The sequence below is a fragment of the Aulonocara stuartgranti genome, assembly GCF_965226115.1.
Source record: "Aulonocara stuartgranti genome assembly, chromosome: 11".
NCBI lineage: Eukaryota > Metazoa > Chordata > Actinopteri > Cichliformes > Cichlidae > Aulonocara > Aulonocara stuartgranti.
The window spans coordinates 20,723,520-20,751,438 of NC_138947.1; the positions used below are offsets into that span (position 1 = coordinate 20,723,520).

The window sequence follows — 27,919 nt, forward strand, 5'->3', positions numbered from 1 at the left end:
ACTACAATCAGTTCAATTGAATTAGGACTTTTATACCTATTTAACAAATCAGATGTATTTTTTATATTTTATATTTCAAATATTCAATGGAAATTAATTAACAACATGGGCGCTGGCTATTTTATTGATAAATAAATAAATCTGCTGGTTCAAGGTGGTCGGTGAACTATTTTGATGTAACACAAGGTCGGGGTGCACGCTAAAGGGGAACATGGCGGCTGGTGTTAGTGTGAAACATGGATTATTATGCAGCAAAGCCCGGCTGGTTTATGGTCTTCAGAGGAAAATATCACCTTATAGTGTTTGTATCCAGCGAGCAGCCGAAATACAGAGTGTGAGGGCATCAACCAGCACGACGGGAGACTCACAACACACTCAAAAGTACTGCCTGGATCTGGTTAGGTGGGTCTGACTGCTAGCAACACAAACTGGGTTAGTGGTTAATTAGCTAATCTGTGTTTATAGAAAGCAGATATAATCCGGTCACTTATAGCAAGAAACTTCGTCCTGTTATTGAAAAAATAAATAAATAAATGGAAGCAATCTAAAGTTTTTAAGTTTTGTGGGGACACTTCTCTATGCAAGACTTCTTTCAAATATCGCACACCTACAGTTTACATACACCAATTATTCAAATGAATATAAATTGTATGTCATTTTAATGATTTCTTTAATGCGCCAGCAGTTTATAGTTCATTCATATTATCTCACTCTTATTGCCTGTTTATGCCCTGCCCTTATCTTCAACGCTCTGCTCTGTTGTATGTTAATTGCCCCTTGGGGATAAATAAAGTCTTTCTGATTCTGATGGCAGGGTTGGGCCTTGGTGTTTAGTGGGTTTCTTGAACATCGTTAAGCAATTTCCTTTCATATGAGGGCGACAGTTTAGGTCAGGGGTCCCCAATCCCAGTTTAAATCCATCACAGCTGATTTAAATGGATAAATTACCTTCTCAACATGTCTTGAAGTTCTCCAGAGGCCTGGTAATGAACTAATCATGTGATTCAGGTTTGTTGACCCAGGGTGATATCTAAAACCTGCAGGGACACCGGCCCTCGCGGACTGGGATTGGGGACCCCTGGTTTAGGTCTTCTTCCAGACCTTTGCCAAGTGGTGACAAATCCGAATAACTTGTACTTTCATACATTTTTTTAAGCCAATGATCTTGGAATCTGCAGTTGTTTAGAAATGGCTCCACGAGACCTCCCCAACCTGTGTAAATCTACACTTCTCCTTAGATCTGCACTGGATTCCTCGGACTTTCTGGTTCTCATTGCTGGTCAGTTCAATGAGGCCTGTAAAAACAAAGCCCTTTTAAGCTTGCAATGAGAAACTACCAGTTCTATTCTTGTTATGAACTGATATGATCATAATTTAAATCATGACATCTTCAGAAAATGAACTAAAATGGAAACAACAGCTGTAAAAAAGCCACGAGGATCACATACCTCCCCTTGTTGTATGTATATGATCATTGTTATTGTCCGTCACTAAGATTAAACAAAATCTGCAGCGCTGACTTTCTTTTCTGTGTTATAAAGCTGATCTCTAATATTCTAATTTCTAAATGGTGCTAGAAAAAAAGACATATTGTGCCCTTATTTTCTCCACCCGTTAACATTGGTTGCTTGAGCTCTTATATGAGAACTTACAGATCAAATGTTTTAGAAAAACAATCGTTTCAAAATACTATTATTTTGTAGGAATATGGGTGGGTCACTTGAATTTTTTTTCTTAAAAGAATCCCTAACAACTAAGACTTTCTAATATTTTGGGATCCCGAACTGTTCCCTGGGATCCCTATTTGCAGGTACTTTTGTTTAGTTTTTAGTAAAACTGTCAGAAACTCACTGGAGGTAACAAGCTCTTTCGGTTGTGTTTGATGTGAACTTATTTTTGTTTGAACATATTTAAGAGAATTGGTTTGTTTAATCTCCTATTTATTTATTATTATTTTTAAAGTGTTCGTTTTAAAATGTGGCTTTTGAAGTTATCTTGTCCAACTTATGCAAAATTACAGTGTTGTCAAAGGCTATACAGAAGTAGCAAGTTAATGGGACTATTTTGTTATATGGGTATGAAAATGTTTTTGGATAAAACATGAAATCTCATCTGCTTCCCGGCACCCCTATCAGCTCGTTCTCTCTCTCCTCCTCAGGTCCAGAGACTATGATGGTTTCCTGTCCTCTCTCCTCCTCCCAGAGAAGGCACGGCGCTCTTCTCTGGCTCTGAGGGCCTTCAATGTGGAGCTGGCACAGGCAGGTATTGGTACAATCAGGCTGAATGCAGAATGATTACTGATAATACTGCTGTTTTTCTACTACTTGCGTCACTGCCGCTGCTACTACTGTTATACCGCCACTATTCCTGACTTTCCTCTTAATTAAAATTAAAAAAGAAAGGAATTTAATGAAATCCTTACAGTACTTACTTACTTATTCTCAGCTGCATTTAAATAAAGCACCAAATCCACACTTAAGCTTAAATTTCAAAACTTACATTTTAACTACTGATTTTATCTACTGTTCAGATTTTATCTGTTTTGATTTTTGATTTTATATACTGTTTTGTTTGTTTGTTTTTTGTTTGCTTGCTTGTTTTAATCAATTTTAAATCATGCTTTTATTTGTTTTTGTTTCTAATGTCTCTGTAAAGCACTTTGAATCACCTTGTTGTTGAATTGTGCAATACAAATAAACTTGCCTTGCCTTACAGTGGCTAATTTCAGGTCCTTCTCAAACTGGCTCGTCAACCAATTGTTTTGCTCATTTGTTTCTCTACAAGGTGAAGGACTCTGTTTCCCAAAAGACCATTGGTTTGATGCGAATGCAGTTTTGGAAGACGGCTATAGAAGAAATCTACAGAGATGAGCCTCCGAACCAACCAGTTAGCACTGAGCTGTGGAGGGTAAATATTAGCCAACAGAATACAGGGTATTTTAAGATGTTTTTTCTTCATGTTAGCAATATATAGGGGAAACACTGTCAGGATGTTGGATGTCTTATTTCAGTTTTAAACATGCCATGCAGTGTGTCGGATTTCTGTGTTTCTGTCCCTCGGCTTCAATTAGCTGAGGGGCACCAATCTGAATCAGTGTTGCACCTCAGCTAATTAACAGTCTGTGTGGTGTTTTTCAGGCAGTGAGGACACACAAACTGACAAAGAGATGGCTGCTGAGGATCATAACAGAGAGAGTAAGACAAAATTAAGATGATCATTAAATTCAAATTGCTGCAAGTTTAAATTGTGATATAATAAATGAAGTTGCTGATGAGTGAAACTGAACACGAATAACTGCTTAAATGTGACAATATAAACTTGTCTTTGCATGTGTATATTTTGCTTTTTTTCAATTTTCATTTATTATTTTCGCTTTGTGGGTTATCTACAAGACCTGTCAGATGGTTGCATCCTGTGCCCTTAGAGGTTAAATAATGGCTTATTTTAATGGAAATAAAAACGAAACTTGCCAGCTGCTGTTTAGCGTAATTAAAAATGGGAAAAGTGACATTTCTGTTATTAAAACTTTGTTTTACCAGGAAAAGGACTTGGATGACAGAGCCTACAGGAACCTTCAGGAGCTGGAGGCGTATTCAGAGAACACACAGTCATCCTTGATTTACCTCCTGCTGGAGTGTTTAGGTAAGAAACTGTGTTGATAGCTAAAAGACAAACAGTAATTATAAATTGAGGGGTGTCCCGAGTCCCTCCTAAAGACCTTTATCTGGGCAGATCCATCCATATTTTATGGGTCATTGTTTGCTGAAACAAATCCAGTCAAAATCCAGTAGTTTCTTTTTTTCAGCTCTGCTGTGTGTTGTCACTTCAGTGTGCCCGTGTGGCTGCAGGTTTCTTTAATCACAGCCGGATTCTGCACAGCAGCATTTCACTGGATATGAGAGTGAAAGTTAACAGAGTGTGAAAAGGAAAAGATTATCTGGTCAGTGATTGTTTCTGCTCTGACAGCTGTGCCGGCCTAAGCCAGCTCGTCTAACCCTCTTAGCAAATTCACAAGTTTCATTTTAGCCAGCACAAATTCTGCTTTTTACCATTTAAGCCATTTAAAAACTTAAATATAGGTCAAAATAAATGGTCTGTTGTTCATTTTGTCTTCTTTCTGCTTTCTGTATCCTGCCAAATATTGTTTCTGGTGTTTTGTGCTGGTGGATTCATCATTCTGTAATACCAGCAGGCCCCTCCCTCTAATTGTGTCACATTGTGAGTAAATATGCCAGGAGGCTAGAAGAAGGCTGTGGCTATTACTCTGTGCCAAATACATATTTAATCAACACTGAAGTAAATTTATAGGTGTCAGATTGGATTATGATTTGGAGACATTTAAAATGGAAGGACTGTAGTTAGGATTGGGCCCCTCAAAATGAGAAAAGTCTGTTTTAGATGCTTTAATTGGTGTACTTTGGTGTTACGAAAAAAAATTAATGGTTTTGATCCACACAGCATTTTATTTCCAGAACAAAAACCTGTTTTTTGCCTCAAGTGAGGAGTGTGATTTACCTGTGAAAATGAATTATAGTAGGTGATGCCAAACTGTGTGGCTGTCTTTCTTTGCAGGTGTCAAAAATGTCCAAGCGGACCACGCAGCGAGTCACATCGGTAAAGCTCAGGGAATCATAACATGTCTGAGAGCGACTCCTTATCACAGCAGCCGACGGAAAGTCTACCTGCCCATGGACATCTGCATGTTGGTAAGTTGAACTTTTTCTTTGATTTCAGGCCCAAAGGAGCGAAAAACTTGGGTGAGGTTTGAGCTGCAGCTGTTGAGACTTTAATGAAGGTGACACGTCTGATAAACTGTGGTTTTGTTGACCCAAATCAAACCCAGGAAATCAACAAATTCAGGACTTGAGCCAGATGATTTTTTGGTATCATCATCAGCAGATTAATGTGCCTTTGTTATTTATTTCTTATTTATTGTGTTAAATTCATTTCTCAAGAGTCATACCCTAGCGTTTACTTTAATGTTGCCTTACTCAGGCAACTAAATCAAGTCCCGTGAAAATCAAAGGTTTTTTTGTGTATGCAAGCAGGATGTTTTTGAATTTTTATTAACATCACATCCAGTTTAGAAGCCAATCATGGTCCAGTTTACACGAGAGTGATGTGAAAACTTGAAGCCTGAATTGCATATAAACTTTGCAAGGCTTTTTCAGAAGGCATGGATGTAATTTAAGCATTTCTAGCCTTGTAACAGAAACCTAAGAGTACTTTCAGTGAAGGATCTTTTAAGTGCTACTTCATATTTAGCTGAGTCTGAATCTTCCTCACAAAAGTAACATAAGGCAATCCCACACATGCCAGCAAACATTTGACCGACTCATGGCACGACTCTGCCGCGTTGTCAGTGACGTTCTTGTTGGAACAGTGTTGAAATTTTTGTCCACCATAAACCGAAAACAAAACTGTGAGGCATTATTACACAACAACAATATGGCAAAACCCTCTTAGTTTGCATATTTGCAGGCACAGCAGAAAAACAAAAGACACCTCAAACAATTTGCATCCACACGCTGAGCCATCTGTCGCACACCCAGAACAATAACAGTCCGGCGATGCAGAGGGAGCCAGGATGCGCTGGGCTGTATTTGCTGTGCAGATGCGTTTGGACTATTGAATGTAGCATGCAAGTGGTGCCCTTAAAATCTTCGAAGCCTTGTGACAAAACCTACCTCATGTCATTGCCCTCTGCTGCCTTAAGAGGGCGCTGGTGGTGTGCTGTAATACCCTGCACATGTACACATGCACACTTCGGCTCATATTATCCATGCAGGGTGACTTGCACATCACTAATGAACTAACAAAATGTTATAATGTAATGTTCCCTCAATTAGCAAACAGGAGTTGAATTTCTTGGACACAGCAGGCAGGCGCGATGGAATAAATTGTCCCGATACTCGAACAATCACTCATGTTTAAAAAAGCACAAGGGGAGCAAGTTGAGGAGGGAAAAGGGGCTGGTAAGTAGACTGAAGAGTTAATGTTGTTTAAACAGTCAATCAAATCACTGCAAACATTCACAAGGGGATCTGATTATTTTTTTTGATGCAACATTCATCTTTTGAATTGCCATAAAATCTTTGCTTTCTTGTTTCTATTTACAAAGATTTGCTTGATTGAATTTCATTAAATTTCCGTTCATATATGAGTCTTAAGATTTAATCAATTACCAAAATATAATATTCAAACTTAATTGGTAACCTCTTCTTTTTTTGGTTTTGCTGGATAGGAAGGATGGAGCACAAAGACAGGACAAAAACTTTTATGTTATAGCAAATTGTATTGAAGAGCAACAGAAAATGCTTTTCCAGCACAGCTCACTGGTTAAGCTGGATTTATAGTACTGTTAGAACAACACACCACAGCCTGATGTGAACCTTTGCAGTTAAGTCACACATTGCACTTACACAGGCTTTAAAAAATCTGATTTGATTTCATGGTTGTAATATGCCACATAAACAGGGTTTATTGATTAACACAGGGATAATGTTTCTGTTCAACTAAGTCTAATGGGCTGTAATTGTATCTAATTTGTTCAAATTGCTGTTACAATAGCTGCTGTTCTTCCCCAAAGAGGGTTTTTAAGCTCTGACTGTCCATGTATAGGTTCCACTGGATCTAAGAGGTCTGCTCTCTTTTGCTGCGTTTTAGTTTAAAAATATTTCATATTTATTTGCTTGTTAAATTAATAGGTTAGATGAGGTAACAACCCTGTTTCCAGGTCCAATCACCTGGATTAGTTAGAAACCGACAGTGTATGCTGCAGCTGATGGGCTCACATTGTTCTCCAATGACTCTTTGGCAGGGTCGGCATGAAGCTTGGGATCAAAACTTTTTCACAGCAAGTAATCCAAACCACACAGCTGCATATTAATGACATCCTTTGTGTTATGGATGGGCTAATTTCACAAGCTCTGGCATTTTTCTCTGCCTGCTGAGCATCCTTGTGTATATTTATGGAGGAAAATTTAACCTTCATCCTAGAGCTTCACTGTGCTAATGTACTAGTCTAAAAAACACTCTGTAGCTACCCACAAGATGGCACATTCTTATGTCAGCCAACTGCAGTAACTCTCCAAATGTCATTGGTAATTAGGTTTTAGTCTTTAACATCTCCAAAGTTATAGTTGTGGTGTCACAGTCTTCACAGTCTTGTGAAAATGGGAACCAAAACTGAAATTACCCCATAATTCAGCAACTTGTAAAGCCACCACTGGTAGTATCATTTTCTGTATGACTTTATCAGCATCTCAAATCATTGTTGAGGAATGTGTTTGCGGCATTATTTCAGTTCATTGAGGTTTGCACATTTCTGTTCACAGCTCTTTTGAGGACCTGTTACAGCATTTCAGTCTGACTGTAGAGTTCTTTGGTATACAGAGCAGTTCAGTCAACGCACAATGCAGTAAACCCAAATCATCACACCTCCACCGCTGTGCTTGACAGTTGGCATGGGGCGTTTGTGCGGATGTATCACATCAGGCCTGCAGAGATGTAGCTCTTGAGTTTTTTGCAGTTTCTTTCACTGAGCAGTCAGACCTTTGAGTCAATTTGCTGGGGCGTCCTCTCCTTGGCATTGTGTTAACACACACGTGAATGCGCCTATCTGGCAAACTGCCCAAACATCTGGCTTTTACACAGGTGCTCACACTTGCTGATTATTAGTTTACCCTCTCAGGCTCAAATTAAGTTTTAGTTGCTAATACACAACCACGTCCTGCAGGGGTACTTCTGAGTAAAAAATCAGGTTGTTAGTGTTTAACTGTTGCAAATCTGCAACGCCTGCCTTGAGAGTGTTAAGTGCATGTGACTAGCAGCACCTGTAGCTTACACTCTTAACTCCCTTGGAAGCTGTGTGGGTGTACTTAAGTTTTTTTACCCGACTGCAGAGATTCCTGAAAAAAATATTTTTTTCACATGACTGCATGCATGTCATCTGTAGCTGTCACCTAGCTAGCTAATTTGCTGTTAACCTCTGAATCACCTCAATCTCATAAAACCTTTTTTTTTTTTTTTTTTTCACAAACAACTGGAGTGATTAATACTCAGTACTTTATCCGATACTTTATGCACTACATGGATCATTTTATTGGTTGAAAGAATTTGGACTGTTTTTAATATTTGGGACAACAAGCCTACAGTTGGTTAAGGAGCTGTGGTTCAGATTGTCCATAAATTGTGAGGTTGGTGGTTTGATCCCCAGTCAGCATGTCACAGTACCTTTGGGCTTTGGGTTAAATCCTCCCTTAAAAATAAAAACTTGATGTGTGTCATCTTTATGTGATGGCGAAAGCACCTCGTTAGGTACAAAATGAAAATACTATGCGTGTGGGTGACTGTTACTTGAACCGTAAAAGGCTTTGAATTGCCTGAGTCTGTAACAGAACTATTTACATGCAGGATTACTAGAATGTACAGTCTGAACAGTGAGAGTTTTCTCTCATCTTTTATTCATTAACACTGACTGACGTCCTGCAGTTTATTTCATTGTGAGCTCCATTCAGTTCTGTCACAGTCTGACAGGGAGTGACGCGCATCAAAATCTGCAGGATTTAAAGGTAAACCCTGATAGGTTTGTAGCTTGAACCCATCCGCTGGAACGTTGAAGACAATATAATTACACTGCAAAGCAAGACACAAGTAGGCAAGCTTCTTCATGTTTCTCGTGCACGGGAGAGAACCGGACAGGCACCGTTCCTTCGCTTGACCCCAGTTGCTCTCGTCCGTTCTCCCGTACCACTGTTCTTTTATTGAGGTTACATGAATATGCATAAGTTCATTAACATATGACGTCTACATACACACAAAGAGTACCGTGTGTGTGTGTGTGTGTGTGTGTGTGTGTGTGTGTGTGTGTGTGTGTGTGTGTGTGTGTGGACTGCTGATCAAAGGGTCAAACATCCTTGGTCAGGAAGAGGGTAGCCTCCCCCTCACCCTAGATGGTTCATCCTAGATAACACGGTGAGGAAGTCCTGCAGTTCATCTAAACAAAGAGCACTTAGACTAGAACAGACGCAACTACGTTAATCCTACCATAAAACAATAAGACACGGTATGACCTCTCATGCTCCCAAAGTGCTGTCTAATACACACAAAGTTTGCAGACTATCAAGGATCAAAACCTCTACCAATCTACAACTAATTACAAAACTCTAAGCATATATAAGTAAATATTTCTAAGCATAAATGACAATCAACAATACAAATCTAACAAACCCACTCACTTGTTGCACGAGGTCACAGTGTATTTAGTTTCATTGAAATAAATTTAATAGTATGCACAAATGTTAATTGTATTTTATACACTTGTCAACTTAAATCAGATTTAGTTGCAGGAGGCTGTTCAGGGCCCTTTGTGGAATTTCAATCACCATAACTCACTGCAGGAAACACTGTGATTGGTACAACACATAGAAAGCCTGATGTTTATAAAGGGCAGCAAAAAAGAATGGATGCAGTAATCATCTATTCTATTTTATGCTACTTATGTGGTGGATGTTTTAATTAAATGAAGTACAGATTATTCAGAGTGATTGTTTTGCACTGATTGAGTGGAAAGTAATTTAAAAGAGGATATAGGGCTGTAAAAGTTGCTAAACTGAGATGTGAAAAGTGCCGTTAGTGGGATTTTTTTTTTTTACTTGCCAATATATAAAAGTGCTCTGCTTTGCCTCTAGTAGCCCATAGACTTTTGCAGAACTGCAAAGGATGTTAATTTTATGTTTGGTTCCAGGTGCCTTGCTTCAGTGCGCTGTCTGCTCCCAAACAGCACCAACAGTGTGCGACGTTAGCGCCGCATCATTTCAAGTCACAGAGTCCAAAACCAATGTGTGTCAATCTTTTTATATACAGTCTATGGTCACATGCAAACATGAACAGGATACTGAGTGCAGGCCATTTAATGACCATAGCTGTCTTTAAGAGCAGAGGTTCTGTGGATGTTATACAGGAGCCTGTTGTTGCTCCTTGATATTCCTCTATTGGAGCCTTTAGTAGCAAGAAAATAGTATTAAATGACATTCTCGTTTTTTGAAGTATAGTGAGTGTGAGTGCATCGAACAGTCCACTTAAAAATACAGCAAAAACCTGCCATATGATAAGCTTCTATCATTTTCTGAAATTGGCACAAAGGACTTTCAGAATAGCAACAGCTTTAACAGTCTGGATTGTTCCATCCTTTTGTTAAATGAGGCACATGAAATATTGATTGAAGTTATGCTGGCAGTGGAGATATCATCACCTTTGTGCTCTTATTCCATTTGGCACCATAAATAACACTTGAACTACAAGCTGCGGCACAGCTTTTGTAGGTTGTTTGCAGTCATTCTTCACTCTGCTCAGTATCTGTCTGCCTCTGTCGAAGTTCTGACATTACATTCATAAATATTATGTTGTGAGTGCAAAAATAACAAATCCAAACACAGGACCAAATTGCTTCGTCTGGATTTTGTCACCTGACTTTTCTCACTCACACAGTGTAACAGCTGGGCAGTGTGGGTACACAATTTGTGTTACTTTGTGTTTCATTGATGCTTGAATTCTGAAAATGACTGCGAAAAAGGTAGAAATTACACAACTGATAATAGGCAGACACTGCAGGTAGTCTGGTTAGAGGTAATTGGATGGTCAGGAACCCCTCATCATCTTTCCTGGAAATAATTTCTCATATTCAACGTCACTTTTATTATTGCCTTCCACTTTTTCCCCCCCTTTTTCTACTTTTTTCCATTATTTTCCCGCAATAGCTCATCCTTCGCAACTCCCCCCCCCCCCAGCAGACCTAGAGCTGAGAGTCTCAGTTTAGTCCCTACTATCTGCTTGTCTGAGATGTAAACATATAGGGCTGTGCGATATGACCAAAATCTCATATCCCCATATAGAATTCTATCGTCCGATAACGATATAAATCACAAAAATGTAACATTTTCTGTAAATTCTGTGAATCTCAGGCAGCTCGACTTGCGGGAAGTGTTTCCAGCTGCGCGTCATGTAGCTGGAGTCGAGTGTTTTAACCGATGCATGAAACGATACATTTTTAGACATAAGTTGTAACGGCCGCCGTTTTCTTTGTGAGTATTTATTACACGGCGTGCTGCCGGGAAAAGCCTGTTCTAACGTTTGAGTCTAAGGTTTATTTTTTAGCACCTGGCGGCTCTTTTTTTACTTCTCATCCGTAAATAATCTGCTCTTTCATGTGATTCAGTTTATTTTGAAAAGTCTCAACAGGATCTTGAGCTTTATTGTGAAAGGTTTATGTGGAACATAAGCAAGCGGACACGCAATGGTGCTACTGTCGTTGTTGCTAACCACAACGCATAAAAACAGGCGCTTGTCCGTCCGTCGTGGTTATATTAAATATAAGAGAAAGAGAGAACTTTAAGAAATGAATATAGCCACTACAGTGACCATCAAAACCATGAAAAAATATTGCCGTAAACAGTTTATTTTGCGACACCACGAAACAAACGATAGCGTAAAATGGAACTAGACGTTTTTATATCGTCATCCGATATATATCGTTATATCGAACAGTGAAGATATCAATTTGCTAAATTATGATTCCTGCCACTCAAATATTTTAAAGTAATCCAGAATATCATATATAGGGCTAACAATACTTAATAATTACTATTAATCCAACAGTCATTCATTGTATGTGGTGAATATGCTAATAAAAGCTTATGATAGCTGATTTTGTCAAATGTCTGTTTTTCTTTTTTTTGGTTTTTGGTTTTGTTTTGTTTTTTATCGGAGCAAAATGAATCTCCTCATGTGTCCAAAAAGAAACCTGTCTTGATTCAAAAAGATGCTGATTACAACAAATGACAATTTAACTAATGATACAGTATGTCTCCATTTTCCAAATCAAGCCAGCTTGTAAATTGTTTCATGGTTAATATAAATGTTATTGTTACGTTTTTGTACTGTGTAATTATGCAACATTATACTGGAAATCCCATCATTTATTGAAGAGGGATTTTTTTTTTCTACACCACCACAACAGATTTTAAATAAAACAAAGATTTAAATAAAGAGAAGACAGATATACTCTCACTGGTCACATTATTAGGTACTGTTGAGTAGCTTGGTAACACAAATATCTGTTCAGCCATTTGCATAGTGGCAACCCATACCTGCTGGAGGAAGTGGAAGGAAGGTGATTTAAATGACTTTGAACAGGGTGTGGTTGTTGGTGTCAGATCGGCTGGTCTTAGTTTCCTACAAAGTCTCCAGGGTTTACAGAGAGGTCTGAAAAAGAGAAAATACCTAGTGAGTGGCAGTTTTAGGAGATTTTAAAATCGTTGTTTGGTGTGAGTTTCAATTCAGATGTTAAGTTCAAAATTTTTTAGTAAAACAGCATAAAAGCTTAGATCTATCCTGCCTCGCGTCCATACTTTAGGCTGATCGCTACAGTTCGTGTCCCTTAATACTAATACTAACTGATTTATCTTCTGATTGCTGCTTACAGCAGGGTAATGTGCAAGGTCAGGAACTTGTTTCTTGGACATGACAATGAATCAGACGGCCCACAGAGTCACCAGATCTCAATCAGTGTATGATGTGGTGGTCAGGAGGTTCAAATAGTGGATGTCATGTCAATGTGGACCAGAATCTCTGGGGAATGTTTCCAGCACCTTGTTGAATCTGTGCCGTGAAGAATTAAGGAACTTCTGAAGACAAAGGAGGTCCAACCTAGTTGTGATTTACAGGGAGTCCTGAAAGATTTCTATGTATTGTATGGTCAATGCCGTATTTGGTTAAAATCCTTGAAATAAACCCGACAGTCTAAACTTCAGTTAAATCTTAAATACGTTATTTTAGGTGACGTACAGATGCCATATCACAAAAGACCAACACTTTGGTCCGGTTTCAGAAAAATTACATACTATGTGCTGAAAGTTGAAAACTTTTAATCACACAACCATGTGGTCTGAAGGCAGTTTGTTTCTTTCTGTGTCGGTCGATTTGCAAATATGAAAGAAAAAAAAATTATTTGATGACATTTGTTTTGTTTTTTTAGCTTTTCGTGGCTTTCTGGGCTTTTTTTTTTCTTCCCATTGTTTTGAATTATTGTGACATATTTTAATGTAATATTGTTGGTACACAGCAAAACTTTCATAGTTTTTGTTCTCTCCAAAGTCCCAGTGGCTACCAGGCTTCCAAAAGTTGCCTATCATGTTTACAGAAACAGTTATTTTGTGCATCTCCCAAAAGCTCATTTAGCACTTTCTCAAGTTTTCTTGAAGTTTAATTTATTTATTTCAATTCAAAAACCCTTGAACACCTGAGTGTATATATATATATATTTTTTTTTAGGTACAAAAAGAATAGATCATTGTTACCAACCAAACATACGAGTCTTGAGATATTCACTAAATAATCGCAGAACAATATAAAGATGTTACAGACAAAGAGAATTAATCTTTGTTAATGTAATGCTGTTTGTAGGGAATAATTTTTCTAAATTCTGCTGTAAATATCACTTTTGTTCCTTTTTATATCTCAGCTATAAGGTAACCTGCAAATGGTCATGCATGTAAGATTTTATATTCTGCTGGAGGAAAAGTGCTCATGGTGCAGAGGAATCAATGCTTTCAGTTTATGTGAAATAAATAGAACAGGCTTTGCTGCTTTAATGATCCATGTAAACTGCAGGATGTCAATAATGGACACCAGTCATTGATTTCTCTCTTCTTCTTAGTGGCCTTGACTTGCTGTCACATCATTATGTGTGGCCACATATGCAGACGCACCAGTGGGAGTTATATTAATACCACATCATCCAACAAGTTGAAAGAACTTATTAAAACGCGACATGTCTGCAGGTGTGGAAAAGCACAAAATTTAGTTCCTTGAATTAAAGTCTTGAATAAAATTTCAATCTTAGCTCATGAATGTGTTTTCCACCTTGGAATAGGCTCAACATTCCTGCTAGACTTTCAACATCAACAGGAATACTAGTAGACATTAAATGTGGGATTGTAACAGTGGATTATGTTCACTACTTTTTTGTTGAGTTTCATACACAGTCGCTAGTGTCGCTGGAAAGGTGGGAGGTATTCTGAAAATCATCAGTTAAAATGACCTGTTGTTATCTTGTCAGCTCGTTGTGCTTATCTGGAGCCAGGGTAATACATTTATGGAAAAATGGGAATTAGTCTGGGATTGAATTGGTTGTTCTGATATGCATTTCTGCATACAGTATACACTTTATTATTATTTCTACCAGTGACCTGTGTTGTTGTTGTTGTTGTTGGTTTTTTTTTTCTTTTTTCTTTTCTTTTTTTTCTTAAAAGGGGTGTGGGTGGGGTGTTAAACTGCATTTTGTGTGATGTTAGTTACTGCACTAAACACCAATAACTGAAGTGTTTACCACTTTTAAATAGATTGCAAAGGATTTGATGCTTACATTATGTTAATTAAAAAAAATGTATATTGTCATTGAATTGTAAATAATTTATTTGAATTAAATACAATTGCTTTAACTTCCAGGGTAAAAATAATCGCACCCCCTCTGTGAGCAAGCGCTTGGTAAATGGTGGGAATGACGAATCCCCTTTTAACAGGAAGAGACCTCTGTCAGGCACAGCTGGTTCTCAACAAAAAACTATTATATCGTGCAAAAATTTTCCACAGTAATAACATGGTGCTAACACGGAAATTGCCATGGTTTTTAACAGGGTAACTACTTATTTATACGAAAATGTCATTTAATACAGTTTTCTTGCTACTTAAGGCTCCAATATAAGAATATCAAGGAGCAACAAAATGCTTCCTGTATAACATCCACAGAACCTCTGCTCTTAAAGACAGCTATGGTCATTAAATGGCCTGCACTCAGTATCCTGTCCATGTTTGCACGTGACCATAGACTATATATAAAAAGATGGTCACGCATGGGTTTTGGACTCTTTGAAACTTTGAAATGATGCAGCGCTAATGTTGCACACTGTTGGTACTGTATGGGAGCCGACTACGCACTGAGGCAAGGCACCTGGAACCAAACATAAAATTAACATCCTTTGCAGTTCTGCAGAAGTCCAGGGGCTACTAGAGGCAAAGCGGAGCATTTTTATCTATTGACAAGTTAAAAAAAAAAAAAAAAAAAAAAACTGTAATGTAAACACTGCTGCAGTGTGTGTGTGTGTGTGTGTGTGTGTGTGTGTGTGTTTGTGTATTTATTTATTTATTTTTTACTATTCAAGTGTGGGGGTGATATGCCCCCATAGCACAATGTCACATTTCATTGATAGAGCTCCAGGAGCCAACTCGGTGCTTTTAAACCTTTTTCAGCATATTAAAGAGAAACACGGCTCGTGTGGGAAGTGGAGCTAAAATGGAGACAGCTGAACTGCAGAGATAGTTTTTGTTGTTAAATTGAAAGAACAGCTGTGAACTCAATGCACAAACATCACCGTTTTTTGTTATTGTGTGTCTCTCCAGCACGGAGCTTCTCAGGAGGATTTCATCCGCGGCAGCCGGGAGCAGAACATTCGGGATGTTGTGTATGACATTGCCAGTCAGGCTCACGTGCACCTGCAACATGTATGTACTTCACCTACACAATAAGGTCTACATTGCATGCACATGCACATGGCATATTCCTGTATAGATGTTTCACATGGCAAAAACATGTTCTTTTTAGTGCTACTTTTATATATGATTCGCTAGTTTATGAAACTTGGCTTCTGGGATTTACATATGCATCGACATGTACTCAGTTGGTGCAGGCTTTTGTCCAAAGTAAGGGACAACAGATCAAAGAAAAGCTTTGAGAATAATTAACTCAACACTCAGCACCATATCCCATTTGAAACAAGTGCAACAAGCCTGCAAGTGTATGAAACAACATAAAGTGCATAGCAAATGACCTTTTTTCATTTTCTCCTGAGAGGTAAGGTAGGAGAGCAAGAGAGCACATTAGATGAGTAAGCACCCTTGTGTGGTTTTTGAAGTTTGAGTGGGAGTTTGAGGGCTAGTTGTTGCTCATTTGAGAATATGGTACCATAGGGGAAGCCTGAACAACAGAATTTGAATATTTCTCATCATCCAGCCACTCTGTGACTGCCTTGCTTTTGCTTAAAGCTCATTGGCACTTATTGTTAATTTCAGGAACTGTTCACGAAAATAAACAAAAACAGGAGGCCTAATTTCCTCCTGTTTTTTCCTCCTCTTTAGATACATAGGCCTAAAAAGAGGTCAGTGACCCCCTGGTGACTAGAAAAATGTGTATTTCCTGACGGGTCGGTTAGTAGTTGCTGCAGGTGAAATCAGTCACAAAGAGGGCTTTAAACCAAAAACAACCTCGTGAATGCTTTGATTGCTAGTAGGTTGCTGATAGTTTGCATGAAAGACACCAACTTGTCTGCAAACATTTTCCAACTATGGAGAAAGCAGTAGTGAAACCCGAGTAAGTTCGAAGCAGTCGGGAAATGGAGAATATCTCCTTTCAAAATAAAAGTTGCGCTTTTTAATACATAACTATTGCAGTAGTAAAGGCAACACAGTTTCAGTACCAGTTAGCAAGTAGTTGGCAGTTGTTTGCATGCAAGATGCTAAGGGAAGATGCTAAGTGTATATTTTATATACATTCATGTATATAAAATTACACTTTTTTCCCCTAGCAACCCATTGAATGTCCGTGGGTCTGTAACCGTGTGGGACTGGGGCTTAAAACAGCTGACCACAGTAGCTTTTAGAAATATTCTAATATTCCGCAGTTACAAAGTGTATTTTAAGTTGCATAATAAAAACATTTGGATCTTTCACAAACAAATTCCACACAACATATGCACGGTTATGTCGGCCCTTTGAACTCCAAACTGTGTTTAACTTCAAACAAAAACAACATAAAATTTGTTGGTCTTTACCTCTGCCATTGTGTTGCTCTTCCTCTAATTTGTCAGTGTTGTCCAGTATGTTGCCCTAATGAGTACTGAATATTTTCAGGTGACAAATCGACATCGAAGTACAGTTCAATTGAGTTACAGTTAAAAAGAGAAATGGATATTTTTTTCATATGTTCAGTCAGCACTGCACATGAATATGTTTGCTGGATTGCATTCTTATAAACTACATGTTTGTGTTCACCCAGTTCAAATGTAAGCTTACTTTGGATAATAGTGGTGCTCAGGGGAAATAATCAGGCTTTGTAAACCTGTTAGTGGGAGACACTCGTCTTTCAGTGCGGTATTTCTACAGTATAGAACATAACCAGGCTGATCTGTTAACACACTCAGGATTTCCACAAAGGCCTTGAACTCAGCAGCAGCATCACATCGAGGCTGGCCAAGCTCACAACATATTTTTGCATAATGCCTCTGCAGCACCTGTTGATTGAAATTATGACTCGTTTCAGAGACGAGATGAAGTAAAATTCTCCTCCGCATTACTGTGTTTTATAACACTCATGGACACCTCTTAATCCACTCAAAACAGCATGAACAAAAAGCTGTGCTATAATGTAAATGAACACCAGTGACACATAATGCTTTGACATGCTGTGATGTGCGTCTTGCACATTGAAAATGCCCTGGAAATGTCTTCAGTTTGAGTATTGTCTAACTAATGTAGCTCTAATTAGTTGGGAGATTTATTAACCTCCACTTACATGCCTCATTGATTTTTGTACTTTAGGAGGCTTTTTCATTAAGTGGCTTCCCAAACATTCATCAGCAGTTACTTGTTTTAATTTGAGCCTTTTTTATACCAGTTAGGAGTGTCGCCAACAGTTAAAGGACGTGTGATATTAAAGTGTAAACAATAAAATGTAAATGATTTCTCTGCCATGAATAGATGTAATGTTATTTTTTTTCCTATTGTGGCTATAGCCATTAACCAAAGAGCCAGTTTACACAAATTATGCAAGTAATGACCTCTTTGTGTGTGTGGTATGTTTACATATGTTTGTGGGGATCAAATGCCCCCATTTTGAGTCAAAATGTGGTTTTAGTGTCAGGACTACAATAAGTTAGGGTTACGCGTTCATTTTTGATTGTAAGCGGCTAGGGAAAGCATTATGTCAATAAGATACCCCCACAAAAGTGTGTGTGTGTGTGTGTGTTTGTGTTTTTTTGGGGGGGGTTTTTTGTGGTTTTTTTTTTTATAATTAAAATAAATGCATATTTAAAATGATTAAAACTGGAAATTTTAATTCAGACAAAATGTTACATTTAATTATCATAAAGTCAGTTTTTCTAAATGACTTCTAATGTTTTTTTTTGTTTGTTTTTTTTAATTCACAGTGTGCTTAAAGTCACATTTGTCTTTTCTACAGACTCCTTTCTAGGTTTAAAAGAAGTGGTACTCTTCCTACACTGTTGGTCATTGAAACAAGATTAATCCGTCCTTGATGTGTTTCTTTTCAAGACTGACTTCTCAATGGGTCTTAGTTCTTATTTGCAGTACTTGTGTAGCAACACCAGTGATAGGAACACTTACTGTGAGCCAGATGAACAACTACATTGTTTTTTGGTTTTAAAATCTCTTTAATGACACTTTAAATTAAATATAAGACCAAACTTGAATCAAAAATTAATTCATTAAAAGGATAAAAAACAAACTATTCTCTTTACAAGTCAATATTTTTATATAATCTCAAAATTAACATTTAGGAATAATTTAAAAAATGGTTGGGTTTAAACATGCTGTGCATTTGTTATGGTGTTCTGTATTTTCATATTACTATTTCTTTGAGTTACAAGTAAGTTGGCTAGTAAGGTCTCACACTTCATCACCGTATTCTAAGCCTTGCTGGATCTAAGTGTCAGGTGCTTTCCTGTATTAAGATGTTTTTAAGCTTGACCTGCAGCTTGACCTGCAGCGCACACTGTGTCTGAGGAGGATGTGTGGAAGTGCTTCAGGAAGGTGAACGCACGCAAAGCTACTGGTCCGGACGGGATTCCCGGCCGCGTCCTCAAGTCATGCGCGGCTCAGCTGGCTGGAGTGTTCACACACATCTTCAACCTTTCCCTCTCTCTGTCTGTAGTCCCAGCCTGCTTCAAAATGGCCACCATCGTCCCTGTACCCAAATCCTCCACCATCTCCTCATTGAACGACTGGCGACCTGTAGCCCTGACGCTTCGAGAAGCTGGTCAGGGACTTCATCTGCTCTGCACTACCCGACTCACTGGACCCTCTACAGTTTGCATACCGCCACAACAGGTCCACTGATGATGCCATAGCCCTGACACTACACACTGCCCTGTCACACCTGGAGAAGAGAGACACGTATGTGAGAATGCTGTTTGTAGATTACAGCTCAGCATTCAATACCATCGTTCCCTCAAAGCTGGACAGGAAACTGCAGGATCTAGGACTGAGCAGCTCCCTCTGCAGCTGGATCCTTAGCTTCCTGTCTGACAGACGCCAGGTGGTCAGACTGGGCAGCATCACCTCATCCCCCATCACACTGAACACTGGTGCTCCACAGGGGTGTGTACTGAGCCCTCTCCTGTACTCACTCTACACCTACGACTGCACAGCCACTAACAGCTCCAACATCATTGTGAAGTTTGCGGACGACACTACAGTGGTGGGTCTTATCACCAACGGTGATGAGACGGCTTACAGGGAGGAGGTCAGCGCCCTGACCCACTGGTGTCAAGACAACCATCTCACCCTCAACGTCGCAAAGACAAAGGAGTTGATAGTGGACTTCCGGAGGTGCAGAGAAGTACACACCCCCATCACCATCAACGGCGCTGCTGTGGAGAGAGTGAGCAGCTTCCGGTTCCTTGGCGTACACCTGGCTGAGGATCTTACGTGGTCAGTACACACAAACAAAACAGTGAAGAAGGCGCAGCAGCGCCTCTTCTTTCTCAGGAGACTGAAAAGATTCGGCATGAGCCCCCGCATCCTCAGGACCTTCTATCGCTGTGCCATTGAGAGCATCCTCACTGGATGCATCACCACCTGGTATGGCAACAGCACCGCCTACAACTGCAAAGCTCTCCAGCGAGTAGTGCGGTGCTCTGAACGGATAATTGGAGGTGAGCTTCCCTCCCTCCAAGACATCTACAGGAAGCGCTGCCTGAGGAAAGCGGGGAGGATCATCAAGGACTCCAGTCACCCCAGCCATAAACTGTTCAGACTGCTTCCATCAGGAAGGAGGTTCTGCAGCATCCGGTCCCGTACCAGCAGACTGAGAGACAGCTTTTTCCATCAGGCCATCAGACTGCTGAACACGTCATAGACACCTCAGCTTCACTACTGGAACTTCAACATTATGCACTCCACACTGTATATAAATGCCACTTGTTTTGCACATATTCAACTCTGTATATGTTATATATTTTATTATTATTATTATTATTATTATTTTATTTTATTTTATTTATTTATTTTTTTTTACTATTTAATTTGTAAAAATGTGTATACACACACACACACACACACACACACACACACACACACACACGTAGGAAAATATTTAGTATACACATCCAGAAATGCATACACTATTATATATTGTACATATATTTATTAGTTTCAGGTTGGCCATTCTTGTATTTTGCTCGTTTGTGTTGTTGTGTTTGCACATCTCTGTTGCTTGTGGGGCACACAAGAATTTCACTCGCATGTGCTGTGCCAGTGTGCCTGCACATGTGATGTGACAATAAAAGTGATTTGATTTGATTTGATTTAAGTTAGCCAGTGTTTCTTATCTGCTTATTGTTACTGTTAAGAATCAACTGCATGAAAATTGGGTGGCCCAAGATGGAGCAATAAGTCTAACCAAACTACTTACAAATTGATTTGAAATTTAGGGAGATTTGATTAAGTGTGGAAAAAGTATTCAGCCTCCCTAAACGCCCAGTAGGAGTCATGCTGCTCTGCAAGAACATTGATGACACGTCAAAGTATAAGATGGAACTAGTCGCCATCGCTTTTGACTTCCACTTGTCCCGATCAAATTTTTAAAAGATACACTGCATACCATCGATATGGTGTCTGAGCTGACAAGCCACTCTCCCAAGAAACCATGAAAAACAAATTACCACCAAAATAATGCATACATGTTTCATCTTTGCTCATTGTAAGAGTCTCTACTGTCATTCTTGGTTACTGTGTAGTATACCACAAACTTCATTCATCTAAATCGAATATGTCGGATTTATTTTTGAAAATTAAAGAGAAGCCAATAACCAGGGCGAAAATCGCAGAAGTCTAGCTCCTAAAAAAGTGATTTGATTGACGTCTCAGTGCAGCAAGTGTAGTTTATGAGCTGCCAGTGTGTCAATATGTTCACTTGCTCCTTTGTATAACAAGAGAAGCACAAAAATGTGTAAGTTGTGTCCATGAGAGAACAAAAAAAGACCTGAGTTCTTCACTGTAACCAGTCCGTCCCACAGCTTCAGGTATGTGCTGTGTGACGGCAGACAAACATGAGATGTAACCGTTTCCTGTTGTTTCTGTGTGGGTGAACGGTCTTTAGAAAAGCAACCCTAAAAGGCCGGTGTGGGCGCGTTTTAAAATATTTGGTGTGGGCGAGTGTAGATAATTTTTTTTTCTTTCCATTTAATTTCTGTTTATTGTGCTCTCTCCTTCAGGCACAATCCTTTAGCCACAATGTTCCAGCAGCTGCCACTCCAGCCTTCCTCCCCACTGTAAGTCAAATAATGTGGTCATGGTTTTATTCTTTGACAATTTGATGCTGACATTCCTCTGTATGCCTTCTGAACTGCTTCGTATAAAATCGCTCTATATTTATTTTGGAGAAAAATTCATCTGAATGTCAAATATGCCAAAAAAAATGTCTTAAAGTGACTCAGAGCTTTAATTAACCTCCCATGAAAAGCTTTTAAGAACTGAGCCCATCAATTTATTCTAGTGGATTCCTCTTTTTGTTCAGACTACCAGAAAAACAGACTTCCACTGAGGCCAAGGCAAAGCGATTTTTCAGGCTTCTGTTGCACCCAAATATAGTATCCTCATCACTTCTTATCAAGAGTTAAATTGACTTTTCAAACATTCCTTTAGGCTTGAAAATTACGGCTCTATATCTGTAAGATTTATTTGGGGGGGTTAAAATAAGATAATGAAATTGGAAATCCACATCACCTCTCTTGGATATTAATGAGGTGTCCAGTATCCAGAATATTAACAGCAGTGTTCAGTGCAGTTCAGTCAGTGCACCTCCAACACCTCCAGCACCATGACCTCAATTATGGACATAAAGTTGTATTTAGTTGAGCTTCTGCATTGGATTACGTTATATTTCCCAGTTGATTTCCCACTTTTCTGTCTTTAGGACAGATTACATATGGAGGTTTAAAAATGTTTAGAAGTCTTGCTTATTAACTAAAAATGAATGCAAGTCATTGTTTGTAAGAAGCAATCGCAGTTTAAGCCTTTTGACAAACGAGGATCCGCAGAGAGGCGATAGATCACAGAACTGATTATTCTGTGCAGCCATGATGTAAGTTGCGAGAATTTATTTATTTATTTTTAAAAAAGCACGATGGCGTTCTGCTTAAAGACGAAAACATTTAAAATTAGGGCACAAAGATATGTCTCTCTTTAGTTTTCCAGCTGTTACATGCGATATCTCTGGAAGCGCAACTTTTAATTTGGGAAAAGCCTAAACTTTTTAAAATTTGCATATTTTTAAGATCTGTTAACTTTTATGTAACGCTACATTAGAAATCGTGGCGATTAAGAAAACATATTATTCAGTGGGAGAAGAAACCACATAAACGGTAAACCCACTGTGCCAATGAGCTGCCGTGCCCAAAGATGAGTTTGAGAAAACTTGATTTTAACTGTGACTGCACAGTTAAACCAGATCTGCAGGTACAACATTATGACTACTGACAGGTGAAGTGAATGACACTGAACATTGATGTGTTAGAAGCAGGAATATATGGGTAAGTGTAAGGATTTGTCAGGGTGCCCATGCTGACCCCCCATCCTTCACTGAAAGCACCAACCCTTTCATAGAAACTGTATTCCCTGATGGCTTTGGCCTCTGTCAGCAGGATAATGCATCCAGCACAACTATGAGTTTCAGGTGTTAGGACTTGGTCTCCTAGATCCCCAAATCTCAATCCAATCGAGCATCTCTGGGATATAATGGACAAACAAATGCCAGATACCACAGCACACCTTCAGGGGTGAAGAGGAGTCCATGCCTCACTGGGTCAGGGCTATTTTTTTTGCAGTAGAAGGGGAACTAACATAGTATTAAGCAGGTGGTTCTAATGTTATGCCTGATCATTGTATACCATATACAAGAAAGAGTGAAAACAACCCTTCAGATTGGCTGTCATTTGGGGAAAACAACAAATGGGGGTTACATCTGGCCACTGGGCCTGGTAGTGAGCAATCATTGCTTATGGCCAAAAAACTCAGTTTAGGTCATTTTAGCTGAATGTCCTTTCTCAAGATGCCTCGGGATGTTACTCATCATTTGCAGTTTGAGCGAGGAGGAAAATTGATGGCACACAATGTTAAAAACAAAAACATGAGCATGCTCATCGTTGCACTGCTGACCTTATTTGTTGCCTCTGGACTTGGGCACTGGACTCTTCATCAAAACACTATTTGGACAGTGACTTGTAGCTACACAGGCAGCTCTTATCTCCAGCAGTGATCTTCAGCATGAAAGCTGGGTCAGTTTGACACAGAAGTTGATAGATAAAATTTGAGGTCAATGTTTGAATCACAGATTCAGCATGATTCAATTATTCCAATGATTCAAGTCCCGCAAGGTTTTAATCACAGATGGTAGTTTAGAAATTCACTTTTAGAACAGACAAGTATGCAACAAAGTGTTTTCCTCATGACGCAGATAGACGTTGTAGTCAAAGTTGAGTGTCCACAAGAAAGACTGTGATTAAGCTGCCTGCTTTTTTTTTTTTGTTGTTGTTTTTTAAGTGTTATGTGTTTATGTGTTGAGTCCTTTGCTGTGTGTGTTTTCAAAGAGGTGAAGAAGGGTTTTGATCCTTGTTATTTGTAGTCTATCTCCAAAAAAATGAATAGCTTGAAAAAGTTCATTTTAATTTAAAAAGTAAACTGTCAAATTCTATATTTATGACATGTAAAGTGAAAACTTCAAGCCTTTTTGTTAGAACTATTTAAACAGTGCGAATACACACAATCACAGGGATGACACTGACCTGACAGTTGTCCAGATGACAATCATCAGCATCTTTCACAACGAGGGTAAGTCACAGAAAGTTCTGGAAAGGCTGGCTTCTCAAGTGCTGTATGAAAGCAAGGTAATGGAAAATCGACTGGAAAGTAAAACTTTGTCAGAAACACAGGGAAGGGTGCACAAGCAACATGGATCACTTCATCCTTGAGAGGATTGTCAAGAAAAGTCAATACCAGCTTTACAAGAAATGGACTGAGGCTGGTGTCGGTGCATCAAGGGCCACCATGCTTCAGGAAAGAAGCCACAACTGTCACATTCCTATTATCGGCGCACTCCTGAATGAGAGAAGACAGACGTGTCATACCTGGGCTAAGGAAAAGAACTACTGGACTCGTGCTCAATGGTCCAAAGTAGCCATCTACCAGGAGATTCTAGACCACTTCATGCTTTCATCTGCTGAAAAGCTTTATGAGGATGCAAAGTCCTTTTCCAGCAGAAAAGTCCAAAATACTACCAAAGGGTTTGCTAAGCATGCGATTACTGTGCTTCAGTGTTCCAGCCAACTCTCCTGACATCAATCCAATAGAACATTTAAGAAAGATGAGAAACAGCTGAAACTGATATCGTCAAGTCAAGCTGGGCTTCAGTAACAGATCAATAATAACTTAAGTTGAACACCTCCATGACTCATCACTGCAGTAATTTGTGATAAAGGAGCCTCAACCAATTTTTTTTAAAAGCTTGAGGTGTTTCACTTTTTGTGTTGTGGATATAGAAGATGTAAAAGTTTACCTTTTTGACATAAATTATTTAAAAAAAAAAAATTTTTCACAGTCGAGTTAGTTGAGATGCACTAGTACTCTAGCGTACTGAATTTAAAGTAATACGTGTTTGGTACCATGAGAATGAAGCACAATATGATTAATCAAAGCAATCTGCTTTATTGTCCTCCAAATATGTTAGACTGTTGCCTACAAAAAACTAACAACTTATGGAATCAACACCTGTTTTTAATTATTGATGTCATTATGTTGCTGCTACCTGTGTAAAATCTGAACAATACATCATCAAATATCTGCCAACTCAGGATGTATCTTGTGTTTTCAGAGTAGATGTATTCAGATGAAAATGTAAAGAACTTGCACTAAGTGCTGTGTAAGAAAACTGCAGCTCATCTCTTTGGAGATGAAATGGCATCATTATATGACTAAAGCTGAATTTAAAAAAAAGAAAAATGTTTCTAAAATTTTATTAACAGCATTACTAAAGTGTGAGTACCTGGAAATTTTTACTCTACAACACTGAAGTGATGTAATTCACCGAAGGGTTAGTCAATACTTCCCAGTAGCTAAAAATGCAGCACTGCTTTTATCTCACAATTGGTTCCTAAAAGGAATACACTGTTTTAAGCTGACTGTTTATACCTGCATGCAGAAGCTGTTTTCTGAATCTAAAACAATGATTTCAGATGATAATGATGCTGATGTACTGACCTGCATCTACTACAGCACAAAGCTGAAAAGCTCTCCAACTCTGCAGTTTGCAGCAAAAATCACTCTGCACTCCTGAGTGTAGATTATGATGTTCACGCTGCGGTGGACTTGTATTATTTGTCCATATGCATGTGCTTGATACTTTTCCAGCTCAGTGTTCTTGCCCGCACAAGAAAGCCGGCACAGACACTCACGTTTCTCACCGCGCCGACGATTTGATTTAAATGAACGGCAGGCTCGGATGAGTCATGTGAAACAGCAGGGTAAAAACAGAGTAGTCCTAGTGAAGCCTGAGGGACATGAAACGCACAACCACCGCTTAGGTTCTTTTATATTAACACATGAGTAGTTTATTTAAACCTTACAGTTGAGAGGGTACCTTTTTAGAGCTGAGGACAAATACCATAGCAATATGAATGCAAAGTTCTTTATGACATTGATCACTCAGATTTCTAAGAGAGCTAAAATGCTCTTATCTGATGTAGTCATGCAGATGGTTTTCAAATCATTTGGTGACATTTTGTTTGTTTTCCTACTTTAGTCAAGCTGCAATTTTGTCCTCTATACCCAAATATAAAACCATAGAAGTAGCATTTTTAAGACTCAGTAGTGTACATCTGTGGCCATAGTCAATTTTTGGCTAGTTTCAGGTTTCTGACTCACCTCCATTTTGCTCAGTGACTCACAGGATATGGAGGGGCAAAAAAAAGACATGGCCAGTGGTGTATGTGTTTACTTATTTCTACTGCAATTGCAGTTAAAAACTTGTTCAAGTACCCTAACCAACAACTAAACCATGTTATGAAGGTCTGAGTCATATCCATATGAACAATACCTGTAGGAGGATGAGTCGGTGTTTACACGGGAGCTTGTTAGGTCAAACCTGTTGAAGCCGAAACCAAACTCTCCTGTGATGTGTGCTTCAGGTGGTGTTGGAGGACTATCTTCACAGAGTGAGGAGGGTGGATTTTGATGTTTTCCACAAGAGTCTACAGAACAGAAATCCCCTTCTCCCAATCCAGCTGTACATCCGCTCCTGGAAGAAGACTTATTGACTTCATTTCTCTTCTTCCTTCAGCCTTTTTAAGGACTGCTGCAGGAAATGAAGTGCAGGGGATTTATCTCACCACTACCACCAAAAAACCACAAACCATACCAGACCAAGTCTGTGGTTCCCACAACAGCTTATATCTTTGAAATATTTGTTTAATCCACAAGTTCACTGGAGGTGTCCTGCCATCCTGATCAGAAAATGCTTGTGTAATGTTTTATTCACAATGTATGAAAACTTTGATCAGATGTCTTCTCGTGGCTTACAGAAAAATCTAATTGCAAATTGGGTCAGTTGTTGTTGTTGTTGTTGTTGTTGTTGTTGTTTTTTCACTCGTCGTTTCTGTAATAAACACAAACTTACAAGTTGAGACCTGTGGGATGTTAGAAGTCACCTTTGCCGAGCTGGACTTGTACGTTGTTTGTATTAACTCTCTTCCTACAGTAAAGTCTATTTTTAGTAACACATAAAATTTTTACATCTATGTAGCTTTTTAGTGTTATGTCAAGTTGTCTATTTGATGAATACGACGCTGCTACTGTGCTGTTGTTGTGGACATGTTCACTGAAACATGAAACGCTGAGGTATGACTTCAAGCTTTGGCTTCTGAGATCTGAGAAAATAGTGGGTGATAAAACCGGAGCAGTCAGGTGGGTTGGAAACAAACCTCTAGGTGACTATTTAATAAAAACACTTTGAGAGTACCTGCAGACAGTTTTTTTTCAAACATTAGTGACCAACATCATGCCTCCCCAGGAACACAATACATGTAGCAGACATGTTAATTCTGTTGTGAGCTGTGCTACCGATATGGTTTCTACTGTATGTGGAATTGACAGGAGCCTGAGGGACAGACCTCGGGACGGTTACATTAAAAAAATAAATAAAAAGAAACTATGGAATTTTTTTTTTTTTTTTTGTCCTTGTTTCCCTATGATTCTCTTGTCTCTTCTGCTCTTACAAATGCCGAGTGCTTTCTCATAGGAGCTGGGGTTTTCAACTTGCAATATAAAGCTTGGGGTAACTGATGAATTGAAGCTAAGTAATGCCTGCTTGACTACATTAACACGTGGATGTTTCTCAGTAAAAGTCTGCCAGACCAGGGTTGGACAATTAATGTTCTCAAGAGCTTACATAGGAAACTGGGACTGTTATGGAGGGCCACACCAATAGGCTTATGAAGAGAGAAAAATAATATGAGCAAAATTGAGTTAAGCTTGTTGATGTGGCCCTCCAGAACAGTCCTAGTTTATTCTTTGACAG

At 38.9% G+C, this 27,919-nt stretch overlaps 1 protein-coding gene across 3 annotated transcripts; it reads left to right on the forward strand.

Annotated features, from left to right (window-relative positions):
• On the forward strand, positions 1-27,550 carry ndufaf6 (NADH:ubiquinone oxidoreductase complex assembly factor 6). 3 transcript variants are annotated; one of them, XM_082550400.1, is made up of 9 exons: positions 1-402; positions 2,159-2,258; positions 2,785-2,907; positions 3,138-3,194; positions 3,540-3,642; positions 4,573-4,706; positions 15,460-15,561; positions 21,567-21,623; positions 26,532-27,550. In XM_082550400.1, the coding sequence occupies exons 1-9, from the start codon at positions 212-214 to the stop codon at positions 26,658-26,660; spliced, it is 996 nt and encodes a 331-aa protein (XP_082406526.1). In that variant the 5' UTR covers positions 1-211; the 3' UTR covers positions 26,661-27,550. The 3 variants fall into 3 exon arrangements, with proteins under 3 accessions (XP_082406526.1, XP_082406527.1, XP_082406528.1); XM_082550401.1 differs by having other exon boundaries at positions 289-402; positions 2,159-2,262; XM_082550402.1 differs by having other exon boundaries at positions 330-432; positions 2,159-2,262.
• The last annotated feature ends 369 nt before the right edge of the window (positions 27,551-27,919 follow it).